At 46.8% G+C, this 17,644-nt stretch overlaps 1 protein-coding gene across 3 annotated transcripts in view; it reads left to right on the top strand.

The window, feature by feature from the left end:
- The window catches only part of ABAT (4-aminobutyrate aminotransferase), a 63,624-nt gene that overhangs the window by 34,311 nt on the left and 11,669 nt on the right, over positions 1–17,644 (top strand). For all 3 annotated transcript variants that reach the window (XM_019754096.3, XM_019754097.3, XM_019754099.3), the window contains exons 3-9: positions 293–390; positions 2,540–2,569; positions 3,930–4,047; positions 7,615–7,664; positions 14,249–14,329; positions 14,992–15,084; positions 15,990–16,052. In XM_019754096.3, coding sequence (XP_019609655.1) covers positions 293–390; positions 2,540–2,569; positions 3,930–4,047; positions 7,615–7,664; positions 14,249–14,329; positions 14,992–15,084; positions 15,990–16,052 — 533 coding nt within the window. The remainder of the gene's footprint in view (positions 1–292; positions 391–2,539; positions 2,570–3,929; positions 4,048–7,614; positions 7,665–14,248; positions 14,330–14,991; positions 15,085–15,989; positions 16,053–17,644) is intronic.

The following is a 17,644-nucleotide window of genomic DNA, read 5'->3' as shown; positions in this document are numbered from 1 at the left end:
GATTGCTCGGTCAAAAGGAACAGGAAGCTGGCATCTGCTTACACTCCCACCTGCAGCTCATTAGCATGCCTGTTTGCCTCCACCGTCACTGGCACTGGGCTTTTCCACTTTTAAATCTTCAGTGTTTTTGTGGTACCCAAGTCTGGCCAGACCCAGTGTCCTGGGGCAGTCTGGCTCGGACAGGGTTGAGGTTCTGGTACTGCCTCTGTTGGGGACATTGGGTGTTTGTTAGGACACAATTCTCATTATATCTGCTATCACCAGGGGTTCTTATCACCTTTTTTCACTGCAGGATCCAGACATATCAGTCAGGCTGCAGCCAAAGTTGACGTTGAATTTGATTATGATGGGCCTTTGATGAAGACAGAAGTCCCAGGGCCCAGATCTCGGGTGAGTTGAACACATCTGAGTGATGTGTTTCAGAAACGAGCAAAAGACGTCCATGAGGCAAAAACACAGCTGAGCTTAGGGACTGTATTCTTAGCTGCTTTCAGAAGGTCCACAAGTAGAGATCTGGGACACTAAGCCATTCTGCCTTTAGAAGTCAAAGAAGGCTGCCTAGAGGAGATGTATCAGTTAGCTGTTGCCACAATCACGCTGTGCAACAAATAATCACAAAACCTCAGGAGCCTACAGATTGCTTCTCATGCATCTAGGATTAACTGGGAGTTGGGGAAGCAACTCTGTTGGGCCCATCTCCATGCCTGGGGAATGACTGACCATCGGTTGGTATAGACTCGGCTTGTCCTGGTCCCTGTAGTGACTTGACTCTGCTCCATGTGTCTCTCCTCCTTCAACAAGCTGGGCTGGGCTTGTTCTCATGGGGATTGCAGAGGAGAGCATGCTATGGGTCTCTTGAGGCCCAGGCTTCACTCTGGCCCACCATCACTTCCACCTTATTCTGTTGGCCAAAGCAAGTCACATGCTGGCTGTGAGTCCAGAGTCAAGCGCTGGGGCAGAACATCCCACCAGCAGTGGAAGAACATGGCAACGATATATGGCACAGGACCTGGTTAGCACATGCCCTTGAACTTGACCTTGAAGAATAAAAAGGAGGGGTCTGCCAAAGGAATTCATTCTCTTCTAGGCAAGGGGCATGGTATGTGGAGAGGCATGCAGGGTGGCAGAACATGGCATCTGAGAGGCATTGGGCAGTTCTGAATCCCTGGAGTAGATTTTAGTGTGTGAGATGGAAGAGACACAAATGAATCAGATGAGGGCGGTTGGAGCTTCACACAGATGCCACAAAAACCGTATATAACACATTTTGGAAGGCTGACTAACCTTGACTCGGTGTTGTGATATGCAATACTGTTTGTAATGTTTGCCCCTAAAAAATATTAATAACAGTGTAAACCTTTTTAATACAAATTAATCTTTTTTCTTTGCATATTTTGCAGATTTTATCCAGGGTCATTCTTTTAGTTTCAAAGATACCACTTTTGTCATTGCAGCTGTTTTATAAATCCAGAAATATTTTTACTGATAAATAATTGTAGTTATTGTGTTTGCTAACAAAAGGAGAGACTTTTTCATGAATATTTCTATTGGGGAACAGTGGGTTTTAATTTAATAGTAGTGTAATACTTGGAATAATTTTTTATATTGTTGTCATTAATATTTTCTATTTTTATGTGGAAATATATAATTTTTTGACTAAATGTTAAAGTTTATTTTACTTTGAGTCATTTTTAGCAATGAAATCTTTATACTGTGAAAGCAACTGGTTTGTTATTCCCAGTTTCTATGTAGAATTGTACAGTGGGTTTTTGTTGTTGTTGTTTTTAAGCTTTTATTGGGGAAGGGGGAACAGGACTTTATTGGGGAACAGTGTGTACTTCCAGGACTTTTTCCAAGTCAAGTCGTCCTTTCAGTCTTAGTTGTGGAGGGTGCCATTCAGCTCCAGGTCCAGTTGCCATTGTTAGTTGCAGGGGGCGCAGCCCACCATCCCTCGCAGGAGTCGAGAAGTCAAACCAGCAGCCTTGTCGTTGAGAGCCCACTGGCCCATGTGGGAATCGAACTGGCAGCCTTCGGCATTAGGAGCACAGAGCTCCAACCGCCTGAGCCACCGGGCCGGCCCCTGTACAGTGGTTTTTGGAGTGTTCAGAGTATAATTATGAATGGGTCTCTGAACATTTACATTTTCAGTTGATTTTGTTTCTCTAACAGAGTATTAAAGCCTTTTTTTTCCTGAATGAAAAAAGAACCAATGCTTTTATGGCCACTACATAAACGCCTTCAGCTTAATTTTTTTTGTTGTTAAATATTTTAGTTCGATTGTTGTCTTCCAAGTGTCTAAATCTCCCATATGTCTGTTGTACTGGTAATTTAACTGGCAGGAGTAGTTTCATGTATATTCATGTAATAAACAATGTATATTAAGCAATTTAAAAATATTTGTAATATTGTTGGCTAATTAACTATTAAGTTATTGGCATGAAAGGGGGGAAGCTCCAAGACTTGGGAAGACATGAAATATTTTAAGCTACTTTGGAAGAGTGTGTCCTTGCTATAATACTTTTGTTCTTCTTGCCTGCAGGAGTTAATGAAACAGCTGAATATAATTCAAGTAAGTGGAGATGAGATAGCATTCCTTCCATTGCTTCTCTATTACAATTTCACTGAGAGACACAGATGCTTACTTTGTGCTGGCTCTTTTCCAAAAGAAAAAAGAAAAATGCAGCTGACTTTTATTCTGAACCTTTTTTTTCTCATTTTCCTTGTGATTTCTTCTTCGACTCATTCATCATTTATGTGTCGTTTCTTTCCCACATTTCGGTGACCTTCCCAAATTTCTTCCTGTTATTCCTAATTTCATTGCATCATGGTTGGAAAACATAGTTTGTGTGATTTCAGTCCTTTTAAATTTATTGGGCCTTTTTAATAGCTTAGCATATGGTCTGTCCTGGAAAACATTCCGTATGTGCTTGAGAAGAATACGTACTCTCCCGTTGTTGGATGGAGTGTTCTATAGATGTTTGTGAGATCTGCTGGTATAGAGTGTTGTTCAAGTCTATTTCCTTGTTAATCTTCTACCTAATTGTTCTATCCATTATTGAAAGCCATGTATTGAAGTCTCCAACTATTCTTGTAGAAGTATTTTTCTCTTCAATTCTGTTTTTGCTTCATGGATTTGGGGGCTGTGTTATTAGGTGCTTATATGTTTATAATTGTTATATCTTCTCGAGGGACTGATCCTTTTGTCATCATAAAATGTCTCTCTTTACCTCTAGTGAAATTTTTTTTTGTGGTTTGTTATTAGTATAAATCATTCCAGCTTTCTTCTGATTGCTCTGAGAATTGTATATCTTTTTTCATCCTTTTACTTTCAACCTATTTGTATTCTTGAATCTAAAGACGGTCACATGTCAACAGCTTATAGCTGAATCTTTTTATTCAGTCTGACAGTTTGATTTTTGATTGGCTTATTTAATCCATCCACAGTTAATGTTATTATTGCTATGGTTGTATTTATACCTTCCTTTTTTTTTTTTTGTTCTCTGTGTCTCATATCTCATTTGTTTCTCTTTTACTTTTTTTTTTTTTTTGCAGTGAGTATCTTCCATTGTAACATTTTCATTTCTTTCATTATTGCTATATATTTTTTGTTTTCTTAATGGGTGCTCTAAGTCTTACCATATACATCTTATCAGAATCTCCTTGAGAGTTTTAGATCGACCTTTTTTTGTTGTGATACATAGACTAAATACAGAAAACTTCACAAAATAAAAATTCACAGCTTCATAAAGCAAATCACCCATGGAATTACCCCCAGGGCAAGAAACGCCAGATTGCCAGCACCCAGAGACCCTCCATATGTCCGTGGACTAGGAAGGTCATGGTTTATTTCACCAACTGAAGCTAAATCCTAAAACACTAAGAATGTACGGAGTCGCAGGGAGCCTGACTCAGTCTCTTCTTTCCCCAAGAACGCAGATGCTGTGCATTTCTTCTGCAATTATGAAGAGAGCCGAGGCAATTACCTGGTCGATGTGGATGGCAACCGGATGCTGGATCTTTATTCTCAGATCTCCTCTGTCCCCATTGGTAAGAGCTGAAAAATCAGTCCTTGAACATAACTTCCTTTCTCTTCATCATGGCTCTCCAGACTTTAGATGTCCCATCCAGCAGACACATGCCTGCATGTTGCCAGACACTTCCCTGAAGGGCAGAGAAAAGGAACATAGTTCATAGAGGGTGAATTACTAGGGACGTTACGTGTCTTCTCTCATTTACTCCTCCCCAAAACCCACAAGGTAAATATGTATTAATATCCCTGTTCTTCAGAGAGATAAGCAAAGCTTGGAGTGGTTTAGCAGCTTGCAGAGGAAGCATAGCCCGCGTGTGAACCCGGATCTGGGTGAGCACCGTGTCCGATGCCAGCTGTCTGAGGTGGGGTTTCCTGGAAGAAGAGCCTGAGGCAGGGATTCTGTATAAGTAGTTTCTAGAGGAATAGCTCTCAGGAGAAACGGGAGGGAGGGAAACAGCCAAAGGCAGGGGGGAAGCTAAGAAAGATGAGCTGTCAGCCAGAGACGAACCACGGCCTGTTCCCCCAGGGGGCTTCTGAGCAGGCATTGCACCCCGGAGTAGGTCCCAGACTGATGCAAAGAGACTGGACTTTTTGTACCCCTGTTCCAATCAGTCATTGCCTGCCAGCTGCCAGAGGAAGGGCATGTCACCTCTTGGGTAAAGCAGTTTCCATTGACCAAGGGCAATTTTCCAGACGAGGAGGCAGTTGGAGCCATAACGATCCACAGGCACAGCAGCTGGGACGGGTGGCCTGCCCAGTAAAGGTGACCTGGTGGGGTACCACCAGCCTCTGCCTCACCAGGCTCACCTCCCTGCCACAGAGCGGGCTCGCTGCTGTAGGAGGGCACACAGACGTGCACAGTGCTGGTTTGAACGTGCAGCAGCCGCAGTTTGCAGCTTGAACGGTTGATGTTTCTTTGGTCAGTGGATTCCTCGCTGCATTCACTGTCTGTAGGCTGAGCATCCAGTGAAGCCTGTCCCTCATGGGTGATGACGGAGTGTCCTCTGTTCCCCATCAGCAGCTCCCCACCCCCAGCCGCCTGGGGCCTTTCTCCCGAGATCCGAAATTAGGTCTCCACTCCTCCTGTGCTTTCTTGCAGCCCAATCCCTGGAACCTATTTATTTCCCATTAAGATGCAGTTAGACAGTGAGTGAATGACTCATTCGTTTGGGACAGTCCCATCATCCAGAGATGCCTTGGCCTTTGAAGGCATTTTGGATGCTAAGATTTACAAACCCCTGTCTCCATTTTGTGTTGGAGTGAAAGGGATCAGGAGTTATCCTGGGTTTGAATCCTGGCTTCACCATCTATTAGCCGTGGGACTGTGGACCAGTGTCTTCCAGCTAACTCCTACGTCCTCCCACCCACCCCAGGGCTCCCTCAGTTCAAATCCCTAGCCAGCCAGCGTATGTACGGGGGTGTGGGAGACCGGACTGGCAGCAGTTGTTAAAAGACTAGAGTTCTAAATTTCTCTCTCTGGTCACTTTTTCTCCCATACCTGTAGTATGGGATGGTTTTTTTTAACTGATAATTATTTATAATTTACCATGTGTCTGGCATACTGCTAAGTGCCTTCCGTGTTATCGCATGCAATCCCTATAACAGTCCTATAACGTTGGGGCTTTTAACATACCCCCAGTTTACTGATGGGAAGTCAGGCTTCAAGAGGTTGTAGGGTTTGCTGCCACGTCCAGGAAGTCTAAGGACTTGAGCCAATGACTTTCGGCCTTCCACGCTTACTTCTGTGGTAGCAGCCTCCCAGACAGCTGCCCTGCCCTGCAATGTGTGGGTTCCACCGCATGGAAAGCCCAGGGCGAGGATTTCCCTGATCAGAGGAGCTGGCTTTGCCTTCATCTGTCCTTCTGACGCCAATAAGACAAACAGAATCTATGGCTTAATGAGAGTTCCCTTAACTGGCTTATCTACTGAGGCAGAAAAGTCATAAACACCCAGGCTGCCTGATAAAGAGCCAGAGTTCAAAGACCTCTGGCCAGAAAAGAGTTGGAAAAAAAACCCCAGCGTTTTCCCTCCTTGAGTAATGAGTACTTTCCAGCTTTGGGCGCAGTCAGACTTGGATTGGCATGGGGACGGGTGGGGACAGTGGGGAAAGACTGTTACAACCCTCTCCCTCCATGTCAGACCCCAGTCCGTGCTCCTGCAGCAGGCAAAGTGAAAACAGAGGCTTTTCAAGTCTGTTCACTCTTTTTTATTCTGTCGAGGAAAAAGCAAGTCTCCCCTCGGTGACGTTGGGTCTTTAATCTCTGTCTAAACTTGCTAGTATCTTACTCTGGAGGCAGCAGGCCCCCAGCTCAGAGCCACGGGCCTCTCACCATAGTGATAGAAAGTCTCCTTTCAAAATGAAGTTATTTAAATTAAAAAGTGAATTGACTTGAAACAAAATGAAGTACCAGGTATGCATGATAAAAACGGTGACCCTTGATGACGAGGAGTTTTTCACCAAGTTCTACTTCCAGCTCTAAGATTCACTGATGAGCCTTTTCTCACATGTGACAGCTGTGAGTCCTTGCCATGTCACTGGATCTCTGCGTTATTCATTCATTAAACTAAAATCTGTTGAGTCGAACACTTGCCACCTCCCTTTAGGGTCTTACGTTCTGGTGTCCCAACCTCGGTGCCTCCTCCACACGTGGCCTTCCTGTGGGAATTGTTGCCACGATTCGCAATGATGAACAGGAAACCCCTGCACATACTAGCTGCTCGATAAACGGAAACAAGTGCTTGGAAGCCAGGACATGTGGCTGCGCAGTACTGTCTTGTTCCTCCCTCCTTTATAATAAAAGCTTCCACTTACTGAGCACCTACTATGTGCAGCGGGGCTTCCTGTTCAGTGCAAATCCTTGCAGCAACTGGTCTGCTACTGATGGACTGTTGCTTTCAATCCTGGAGATATTGGAGTGGCACAATTAAGATATGGGCACACTGGTCCTTAGACAGATGTGTGGGATAGATTCGTAGAAGAGCAACTGCTGAATCAAGGGGCCTCCTAGACGTCCCATCCATTGTCATGGAATGTCAGGCCTAGACGGGACAGTAAATCCAGCAGGACTATAGGACTAAGCAGGTGAGGGAAGGCAGAACCGGATACACTGGTCACAGACTGCAGGTTGTACTGTTCACTCACTCAGTCACTGAGCAAACAGTTATTGGGATTTGACTCAATCATTGTACACTGGGGAAGAAAGCTAGGACCACATTTGTGGTTCATCACGCCGGCCTGGGGAAGCACTCCCAGCCCTGGTCTTGAAATTTGTTTTTACCTTGCTTTCCCCTCCTCTTGTGTCTGTCTAGTCCACTAGGTCTCCGATCTGAACCCCAGAATCACCTAGAAAATTTGGTGAAGATTTCTGGGCAGCACCCTGAGAGATTCTGAGCCAGGGGGTGTGGGTGGGCCCAGGAATTTTTTTTTTTTTTTTTTTTTTTTTTTGCCCCCAAAGGAGAAAAGGACTTCTTGCCATAAGAAGAGATTGCAGGGTTGGAAAAGAGGGAGGGGTCAGGTAATGGGGGAGGGATACGGGGACCCTCAGATGTGATGCTGGTCTCTAACCATACCCCTCCGTCTCTAGGTTACAGCCATCCTGCTCTCATGAAACTCATCCAACAGCCTCAGAACGCGGTAAGTCCCCTGGGTTATATAAAGACCAAATGTGTTCGTAGCAATTCAAAGGCTCACTGGGGCAGTCTTTGCAAACAGTCCATTCATTAATTCCATGCACAGTTTGCACACATACTAGGCACTAAGCGCTTGGGATGCCTTGGTGAGCAAAAACATACCGCCCTGCTCCCAGGGAGGCAGTCAGTTAACGACACACATAAGTAGAGAATTGCAGCCATATTAAGTGTGACAGAATGCATCAAGCAGTGCTGTGTGGGCATCAGACAATGATGATGTAATGACAATAATTAAGAGCCTCATGAGTACAGTGGTCCCCCCTTATCTGCAGTCTCACTGTCTGTGGTTTCAGTTACCTGCAGCCCAAGAATAATAAATGGAAAATTCCAGAAATAAACAATTCATAAGTTTTAAATTGTGTGCCATTCTGAGTAGCAGGGTGAAATCTTGTGCTATCCCGCTCCACGCTGCCGGGGATGTGAATCGTCCCTTTGTCCAGAGTGTCCACCCTGTACGCTTCCCACCCACTGGTCACTCAGTAGCTGTCTCGGTCATCAGATGGGCGAGTATCGCGGTGCTTGTGTTCAGGGAGCCCTTATTTTGCTTACTAATGCCACAGTCACATAACAGTGTGTTGTTATGATTGTCCTATTTTATTATTAGTTATTGTTGTCAGTCTCTTACTGTGCCTAATTTAGAGATTAAACTTTATTATCGGGATGTATGTACAGTAGGAAACAATATATATACGGTTCAGTACTATCCGCGGTTCCAGGCATCCACTGGGGGTGTTGGAGCATATCCACCGCGGATAAGAGGAGACTGCTGTGTAAACACTGTGTTCGGTACTTCACAGCTCTAACATTAGCAAGTCCAGGAGGCCGGGACTATGGTAATCCCTGTTTTACAGATGAGGAAACAGGCACAGAGAGCTTAAATATTTGTCCAAGGTCACATTAGCCAGATGAGGTGCCGGGAATAAAACCCAAAGGGGCTGGGCTATCCAGTGAGAGAGGGGCTGAGGGTCAGGGGAGAGTTGCCAGGGAGGTGGCGTCTGAGCTGAGAGCTGAAGGAGAAGAAGGTGTGAAGAGTGGTCCCCAGAAGGAGAAGAGAGTGGGAGGGAGCTAAGCAGGCCTGATGGCCTCCAGTTTTGGATACCACGTAGACCAGGGTCTCTCAGCCTCGGCACTGGTGACAGTGGATTCAAAGCACTCTCTGTGGTGGGGGCCGTCCTGTGCACTGCAGGATGTGTAGCAGCCTCCCCGGTCTCCACCCACTTGATGCCAGTAGTTCCCACCCCTCCCCCGAAACTGTGAGAACTGAAAATGTCTGTGGACATTGCCAAATGTCCCCTGGGGGGTAGAGTCCCACCCCATTTGAGAGCCCCTGCAGTAGAAGACTTCCATTTCTATCCTGAGCGTGGTGGAAAGCCTTGAACTGAATATAACACACATGTGGAGATATGCAGACATCCTAGGTGGACCCCTCAGTGAATCTTCCCAAGTAACCTGGCGTTTCTCGACTACCATTCGTTATCATTCCCGTAAGGAGCCTTTTTAGACATTATTTTCCTAATTGTTCCTCCCATCATGAAATTGGAATACCACCACGTGTGAGTTTCCTATTATTACCACCAGCTTAGTGGTTTAAACCAACTCCCATTGACTGTCTCACTGATTTTGTGGGTCAGAAGACTAGGAGGCTTAGCCAGGCATTCTGCTTAGGGGCTCAGAAAGCGGAAATCAGCTCTTAGTGGGAGGCAATAAGGCAGAATCCACTGTGGGGCTCATTCAGGTTGTTGGCAGAATTCATTTCATTCTCACGGTTTCCATTTGGGCCCTCCATCTTCACGCCAGCAGCCCCGGTCCAGCCCTTCTGTCTGTCTCGCTCCTCTGTTTCTGCTGTTACATATAATATAATACTGAGTCTTTTATATTAATTTTTGCTCCAAAAGACGCATTAGAGCTGATGATCCAACTAGGTCTTATTTTCGGGGAAACACGGTAGCAGAGAGCTCCTGGGTTGCGCTAGGCCCACCCGGAAAATCCAGAATAATCTCCCTACCTGAACTGATGAGGAACCTTAATTACATCTGCAAAGTCACAGTCTCAGGGGTGAGGCTGTGGCTTCTTCTTTAGGGTCCTGACTGTGCCTACAACACACCTATCTAATATAATATATATACATGTTGTGATATGATGTAGATTGGATGGATGGATGGATGGATGGATGGATGGATGGATGGATGGATGGATAGACAGACAGATGCATGCCATATAACTGTGCTCTCTACATCACAGTAGGATGTTTTTCACCCCCGATGAGAATACAGGAATTACAAATGGTCCCCCCAGCCTGCCCTCACCCCATTACTCTCCCCCCAGCCCACGTTAGGTAGACCACGCCCCTTATTCTAACAGCATAGGTGTGTTTCTTCCATTCTCTGTTGGCACATAAACGGACTTAGTGTGCGCCCTTCGTCGTGTCTGGCTTATTTACCCAAAACACGTCGGCGGGGTTTGTCCTTGTGCAGTCAGAGACCATCTAGTCCATGGCTGTCAAGCGTTCCAGTGCGAATACACTGCAATTAATTTATCCGTTCCACTGTTGCTGGCCATTGGGGTCACTTCCTACGAAGGCTGCTGCTATGAACAACCGTGTACCTGTCTTCTGGGGAACACAGTCACCGTTGCCAGGGGACACAGGCTAGGAGTGGAGCTGTGGGCCGTCCTCCTGTGCGCACACGGTGAGCCTCCACACTGGCTGTGCGATTCCACTTCCCCCAGCAGTGTGTGAGTTCCCGCCGCTCTACATCCTCACCGATATGGAGTGTCATTGGGAGCTTTCATTTTACTAAGAGAGTGACATGTGTGCACACATGGCAAGGAGTGTGATCCCCCCAAAAAAATCTAAGAAAGGCAGGGAGGGCTGAGAGCCTAATCCTGATAAGAACCAACTCCCAGCCTTAAATGTTCTCCCCTCTTAACCAGCACGGTGAAAGATAATGGGAAAGAACCACATTTCTGTCTTTACTGATGGGTGTGCCCTGCTTGGGAGGGTCTTGGGGACATTTCTCCCTCCCACTAGTGGACAAGTTTCGGGCTGCAGTAGCGGACGCCTAAGAGTGACTCGGGAGTGCAGGCTCCGCGAGGGTTTACATTCAAAGCCTGGCCTTGTTTCTAAACGTCGTGCAAATCCCAGATGCCTCAGCATTTGGTGCTGAAAAAAATGTGCCAACAAACATGTCACACATACTTGTAGTGTCAGCTGCCTCTGGAGGCAAAATCATCCCCAACAACATGACTTCAAGGCCCAAGGATTCTGATTTTGGCGGGTGCCCTGCCTCCACCTGTCCCTGCCTCCACCTGTCCTGCCAGGAACCTGAACGCCATACTTCATCCTCCCTTCCCCCGCTCACCTCTCATCTCTCAACCAATCAGAACCAGTCCTAGCTCTGCACCTTCCACTTGGATTTTCCCAACAACCCCTCTCCAACTCTCCCTCCCCCCATATACATTCTCATCTCCTCCATCCTCAAACAGCATGATGCATGGACCCTTTTTCCTGGTACCCACTGCCTTCCCATGCATCCTGAACACCTCTACGTCAAGTGCAAAGCCCTTCGTGATACGCCTCCTGTTTCTTCAGCCTTATTTCTTGACATTTGTTGATTCACTGATTATTGGTTGAATACCTACTATGTGCTGGGCACTGTTCTGGTGCCGGGATTTGATGGTGAGACCACAGTCTAGATTACAGTCTAGATCACAGACTGGTGAGTCTGTGCTGACACGCTGCAGAGGGCCGGATTTAGGGCAGGGTGACTGGCACAGCCTTAGAGAAGTGGCAGCCGACTGTCATAAGCTCAGTGGGTATACCCTGGGCGTCAAGCTGGGCAACCAGTAATTGAATCTTCCAGATTCTTGACTTGGAGATGCGCTCAGGTGGTGGTGATGGCATTTTATCTGTCCTGGGCAGGTTCCTGCCAAGTCACTGAAGTCCTGAGAAGGGGCTTATCAACCCTCTTGTGCCCCAAACACATCACCCTGAAACTCCCACATAATTACTTCACGTGGCTGCAAAAATCGAAGCCAAGTCTTCTGGATCCAGTATCTGGTTTCTAGTTCCAGTTTCTTATGTCGCCAGGGCCACCTCATTTAATGTCCACAAGTTATACAATGATTATTGGGCATTGCATGTACATGGTCACATTGCAATGGGTGAGGAATGCAGTGTGTCCTCCGGGGCACCTAGGCTGGATGGAGGGCAGCCACCTGCTCAGGTAAGACACGTGCCATCCCTGACCTCCAGGCCTTTCCACCTGCATGACTCTGTCCAAGACTGAGCTCCTGCCTTATCTGCGTGCTCTGTCATCTCACTGGCTCCTTACAAGCACCCAGGAAGGGGGTCCCTCTTTTGGGACCTTGAAATCCAGAGAGGTTAAATAACTTGCCCCAGGTTGCACAGCCATTTAAACTAGAGCCGTTCCCTTCGTGCTGCACTGTTGGGCAGCTGAGTCTGATGGCAGGGATTCATGAAACCTGTCCTCATTTGATTCTGTTACCCAATGTGCCAGATATCTTCTGTTCTTAATGTCACGCTTTGTCAAACAAGAACATCACCCACAGGTCTTGCCTGGGCCCAGATAGGCAGTCAAGCTGCCAGCCAGCGCCGCCGTCCCCAGTGTGAGCCACGTCACCCACTGCCAATCATGGCAGTTCGCCTCTAGCCTTATGAGGAGCTTGATTTCTTAGGAGACCCAAAGGAAATGGCCTGTGGCGGCTCCTGCAAGCCAGCCAGTGAGTCCTGGTCGCACCACACAGATTTGTGTCCTCCATAACAGGAACATTACCAGGCAGAGTCCGCCTCCACTGTTTGGCAGAGGATGGAACCTGAAGGCAACAAACCTCGGTTTGAGTCATGGTTCTGCCTCTTGTCTGTGTGACTTGGGGCAAGTTGCTTGACCTGTCTGGTCCTCAGTTTCCCCAACTCTACAGTGAGGATGCCTAACGTCCCCCACTACTTATCCTAATTTTTCTAACACTGCTTTTCTCCTCAGCCCATTCTGGGTATTTAGCCAGCTCCTCCTCAGATTTCTCTCATAAGCCCTGTTCCATCTAGAAATTGTAGAGCTGCCACTGCCTCTTAATGCCTTTTCTCCATGTTTTAAAGTATAACTTATATGCAGTAAAATCCATCCTTTGTAGTGTATAGCTATGTGAGTTTCACCAAATGCAGTCATAGAGTCGCTGTCAAAATCTGGTCACAGTTACACACCCGTGTTCATAGCAGCACTATTCATAAGAGCCCAGGAGTGGAAGCAGCCATCTGTCTATTGACAGATGAATGGATAAACAACATGGACTCTGTCCATACAATGGAATATTCTGTAGCCTTAAAAAGAAAAGAAATTCTATTAGATGCTACAACACAGATGAACCTGGAAGACATTGTGCTAAATGAAATAAGCCAGGCCCAAAAGGACAGATACACGTGATTCCACTTATATGCGGTCCCTAGAGTCATTAAATCATAGAGACAGAAAGTGGAATGGTGGTTGCCAGAGGCTGGGGGGAGGGGAAATGGGGAGTTAGTGTCTTATGATACAGAGTTTCGGTTTTGCAAGATAAACAGTCGTGGCAATGGATGGTGGTGATGGTTGCACAACAGTGTGAATATGCTTAACATGACTGAACTGTACACTTAGAAATGGTTAAGATGGTAAATTTTATGTCGTGTGTTTTTTACCACCATTTTTTTTTTTAACCCAGACACGGTACAATTCATCACCCCAAACATTCTCCCAGGCCCGTTTGCAGTCAATCCCACCGCAGCCCCTGGCAACCAGGAGCTGTTTTCTGTCCCTGCAGTTTTGCCTTTTGCAGAGTGAGTCGTATAAATGCAGCCATGCTGTGTGTAACCCTTTGATTTCCAGCTTCTTTCACTCAGCACCGTGACTTTGAGATTCTTCCATGATCTTCCTGCCCTTGTGTGTGTCAGTAGGTTGTTCCTTTTTACTATTTTACACGGGGTGTGCATGTACCACAGTTTGTTTATCCTCTCCCCAGTGGAGGGACATCTGGGATGTTTCCAGGTTTGACAAAAATAAAAGCCACTATAAACATTCACGTCCCTTCACATCTTTATGTGGACATATGCTTTCATTTCACTTAGGTAAATCCCAATGGGGGCGGGGCTGCTAGGTCACAGAGTGTGTGTATGTGAAACATTATGAGAAACTGCCAGGCTGCCTCCACCGTTACGTTCCCACCACCTGCAAATGAGAGTTCCTTGTCAGTACTTGTTATTGTCCTTTGTTTTGTTTTGGTTTGGTTTGGTTTTTACCATTTGGATGGGGTTTCTTTATAGATTCACAGGAAGTTGCAAAACATAGTGCGAAGAGGTCCCATGTACCCTTCACCTATCTCCTAACCAACACATTGGCACTTCTTAAAACCTAGAGTGACCCAGTGGATTTCTCTAATAAAAGTGCAGGGAAATCTGTCATCGCAGCATCAGCTTGGTTGGTGGGCAGCAAGCTGGGTCAGGCCTGCAAAGTCACTGTGTGTCCCCTGGCCTTTTTTCAGAGCACGTTCGTCAACAGACCTGCCCTGGGAATCCTGCCCCCAGAGAACTTTGTGGAGAAACTGCAGGAATCTTTGCTCTCGGTGAGTCCCTGGGAACAAGCTGCCTCCGACTTCAAGCCCCGTGTTTCCACCTGCGGGAAAGAAAGGCAGTTCTGATCTCTGGAGGTGGCATCAGCAGAGGCAGGACAGCACTGAGATCTGTAACGATTAAGGATGGGGTGTTTCTCCTTCATGCTTGCTCTTTGTGCTGTTTCTTTCGTGAAGAGTATTTTTATTTTTCCTTTTGAGGAACGATGTGTAGGAAAAAGGGAACTCAGGAGAAATTAGTATTTGTCCCGTGACAGGAGGTTTGCATATGTCATGCAACCTGCCACAACATTTTGGTTTCCGTCGTTACCACGAATAAAATCATTCAGAACCTCATCTTCCCACCTGCAAAACACGGGTGTCTCAAGGGGTGGCAGGTGCATCCGGAGGGACAGACTCGGCCTTTCTTTGCCCTGTTTTCCTCTCTGCCCTCCAGCCTCAGGGCTTTCTTCTGGGCTTCTCTGCCACCCCTGCATGAAGAGCCCAAGTCCACTCTCCCAGGCCAACAGCTTCTGGAATATCCCTGCTTCCCTCCCAGCCTCCCTCTGCCTCTCACACCCTCCAAGACCCAGCTTGCAGCCCACAGAAGCACACCTTCAGCTGGGGGAGGGGGAGTCGAGCTGGAGCTGAGCCCGCAGCTGTTTCTGTCCCTGCAGGTGGCTCCTAAAGGGATGTCCCAGCTCATCACCATGGCCTGCGGCTCCTGCTCCAATGAAAACGCCTTCAAGACCATCTTCATGTGGTATCGGGTGAGGTTTGGGGCATGAACGCACACGCACAGGCTCCCCAGCACCTGGCCCCACACTCACATCTTGTCCAGCAGTTCACCCCAGCTGGCCAGAGTGTTGGACATAAGTGATCAGGCTCAAAATCCAGAGAGAGCCACTGCCCAGGTGGGGGGTAGGGGCTTTCCAAACATCCCGGTGGGGTATGGTGCAAAAAACCTAGGCTTCGGCACCAAACTGACCCAGTGTATCTACACTATTTTACCTGGAATTACATATGCCATCTCAGCAGATCCCAACTGTTGCTAATAGAAGAGTAATGCACCTACGTATTTATTCATCTATTTAGTTCATCACAAGTACAATTAACAGTCTCATGCTTTGGTGTCACAATTGTGTCAAACGTCTTCAGAGTCAGGAGGCTTTGACTGGAAATAAAATAAAGATTTATTCAAGGGTCTTAAGGTTTGCAAACCGGAAACACTACTGGGCAGTACCCAGAGTGTTCTGAAGGAGAAACAAAAGTCTGGGAGTTTTGTAATAAAAAGTACATTGATCAAGAGAATCCGTTCTGCATTTTTAGCCCCCGGATTGGTCCAAGATGGTAATGGTCAGAGGTCCGGGGGACTAGATAACGGAACATTTTCTTCTTGAAGTCATGCTGAGGGTTTGAGGTACATCCAGCCTTGACACGGGACTGGGAAGTTCAAAAGTTTAAGTTCCCAGACAGTTAAAACAAGAAGAATCATTTCCTCAGGCCCCAGCACACTTGACATTACTCACTTAGCAGGTTGATCACAGTGACTCTATTTTATTTCTTCACTCTGTTCCTCAATCAACACATAAGAGCAATTCTTGAGTTTTGAGTGGAAAGTGGAAGCCCCTCCTGCTCTTCAATGTCTCTGAGATTTTGTTCTCTGTTTTGTCAGAACAAGGAAAGGGGTCAAACAGGTTTCTCCAAAGAGGAGCTGGAGACGTGCATGGTCAACCAGGTAAGTGAAGCGTCCCCTTTCACCTCCTCCAAAAGGGGGCTGCCACAGCCCCCCTCAGGCTGATGCTACTTGACCCTCTGTCCTTCTCAGCACAGGCTGCCAGAACAAACACCATAGATCGGGGGGGCTTAAACAACAGACATGTATTTTCTCACAGTTACGGGGTCTGGAAGTCCAAGATCGAGGTGCCAGCTGATTTGGTTCCCCAGGGCAAGCTGTATTCCTGGCTGCAGATGGCTGCCTTCTCAATGTGTTCGCCCATGTCTGGGAGAGAGAGAGCAAGCAAGCTCTTTTGTCTCTTCTCGTAACAACAGTAATCCCATCATGCAGGCCTCCCTCATGACCTCATCCTAATCACCGCCCCAAGGCCCCATGTTCAAATGCCACCACAGTGGGCGTTGAAGCCTCAACATATGAATTTGGGGTACACAACATTCAATCCATAGCAAGGGGTCCCCAAGCATTGCAACCCTAGTCCGTTCCCAAGGCCGAGTGGAGCCCTTCCTGACCCAGGACAACAGTTTCTCAGGACAACCGCCTGAATTTGACCCCTTTTAATGTATTCTCTAGAATAATCCAAAATGTCAACACAAATGTATGTACCAGGGTGTTCATCCATTGCCATTTAGAGTAATAATAACCAAAAAGATCGGAGAAGACCTATATATCCAATAATAGGGAAAAAGGACTTAAGTATAGTCATTCCCAGGGGCGCCAAGGAGGCCACTGTTGGGGGACAGCAGTGGTGGGGACCACAGGGAAAACCAAGTGGGTAGATTACAGCTGTCCAGCCAGCTACAACCAGAGCAGACCTGTCCGTCCCACTTTCATGAAGGGGTCCTATTACGATTTAGACAGAAAGATCTGCTGCTTTAAAAAAAAAAAAAAAAAGGAATCAACAGTCTCTTAGCTCAATTACATACTGCATGCATCCACAAAATTCTGCCATGAAAACAGTTTGAAGGGGTTCTCTTGGCCTGGAGACAGTGCCTGCTATCATGTAGTGAAATAGTGGAAAGTAAATGGACACTGTGCTCCCCCAACCCTGTAAATAAACACACAGGAAATTACTAGAAGAAATCCTGCTAATATGTTTATAATGGGATGCCTATGGGTTGTGAGATTGTTTTATTTATTCTGTGCGTGTATGTAAGAAATGGATCATGTCCTGCCTCTTTTTCATTTGATATCGAGGGACATCCTAGTCCATCAGTATTTTCAGGTCTCATTCCTTCTGTTTAGTGGCTGTAGCCAAAGATGGGTGATGATGTGTATTATTACATTTATACGAAGGAACAAAGGAAATGTTTCCTTAGCAAAGGAAAGTGACCAGACGATATGCTGGAGTTTGTGGGAGGAAGCCTTAGAGCTTTTCCCGGGGGGCTCGGGCAGGGTGGAGACCAGCCAGCCTGAGAACATACCAAATCAACCTCCCAGAGACTAGGGGTTGCCTGTGGTTGTCTCTGTTGCATCCCCAGCAGTTCTACCTGAGTCAGCTAGAAACGGGTCTACTTCCTTGCCAGGTGGAGGGTCAGGAAACAATGCAGCTGCACCATGTGCTTGGGGCTGGGAGGGGACTGGAAGTTCAGGTA

Source organism: Rhinolophus sinicus, chromosome 10, assembly GCF_057876585.1.
Source record: "Rhinolophus sinicus isolate RSI-liver-muscle chromosome 10, RSI-T2T, whole genome shotgun sequence".
Taxonomy (NCBI): Eukaryota; Metazoa; Chordata; class Mammalia; order Chiroptera; family Rhinolophidae; genus Rhinolophus; species Rhinolophus sinicus.
This window is presented reverse-complemented; position numbering and strand designations above follow the sequence as displayed.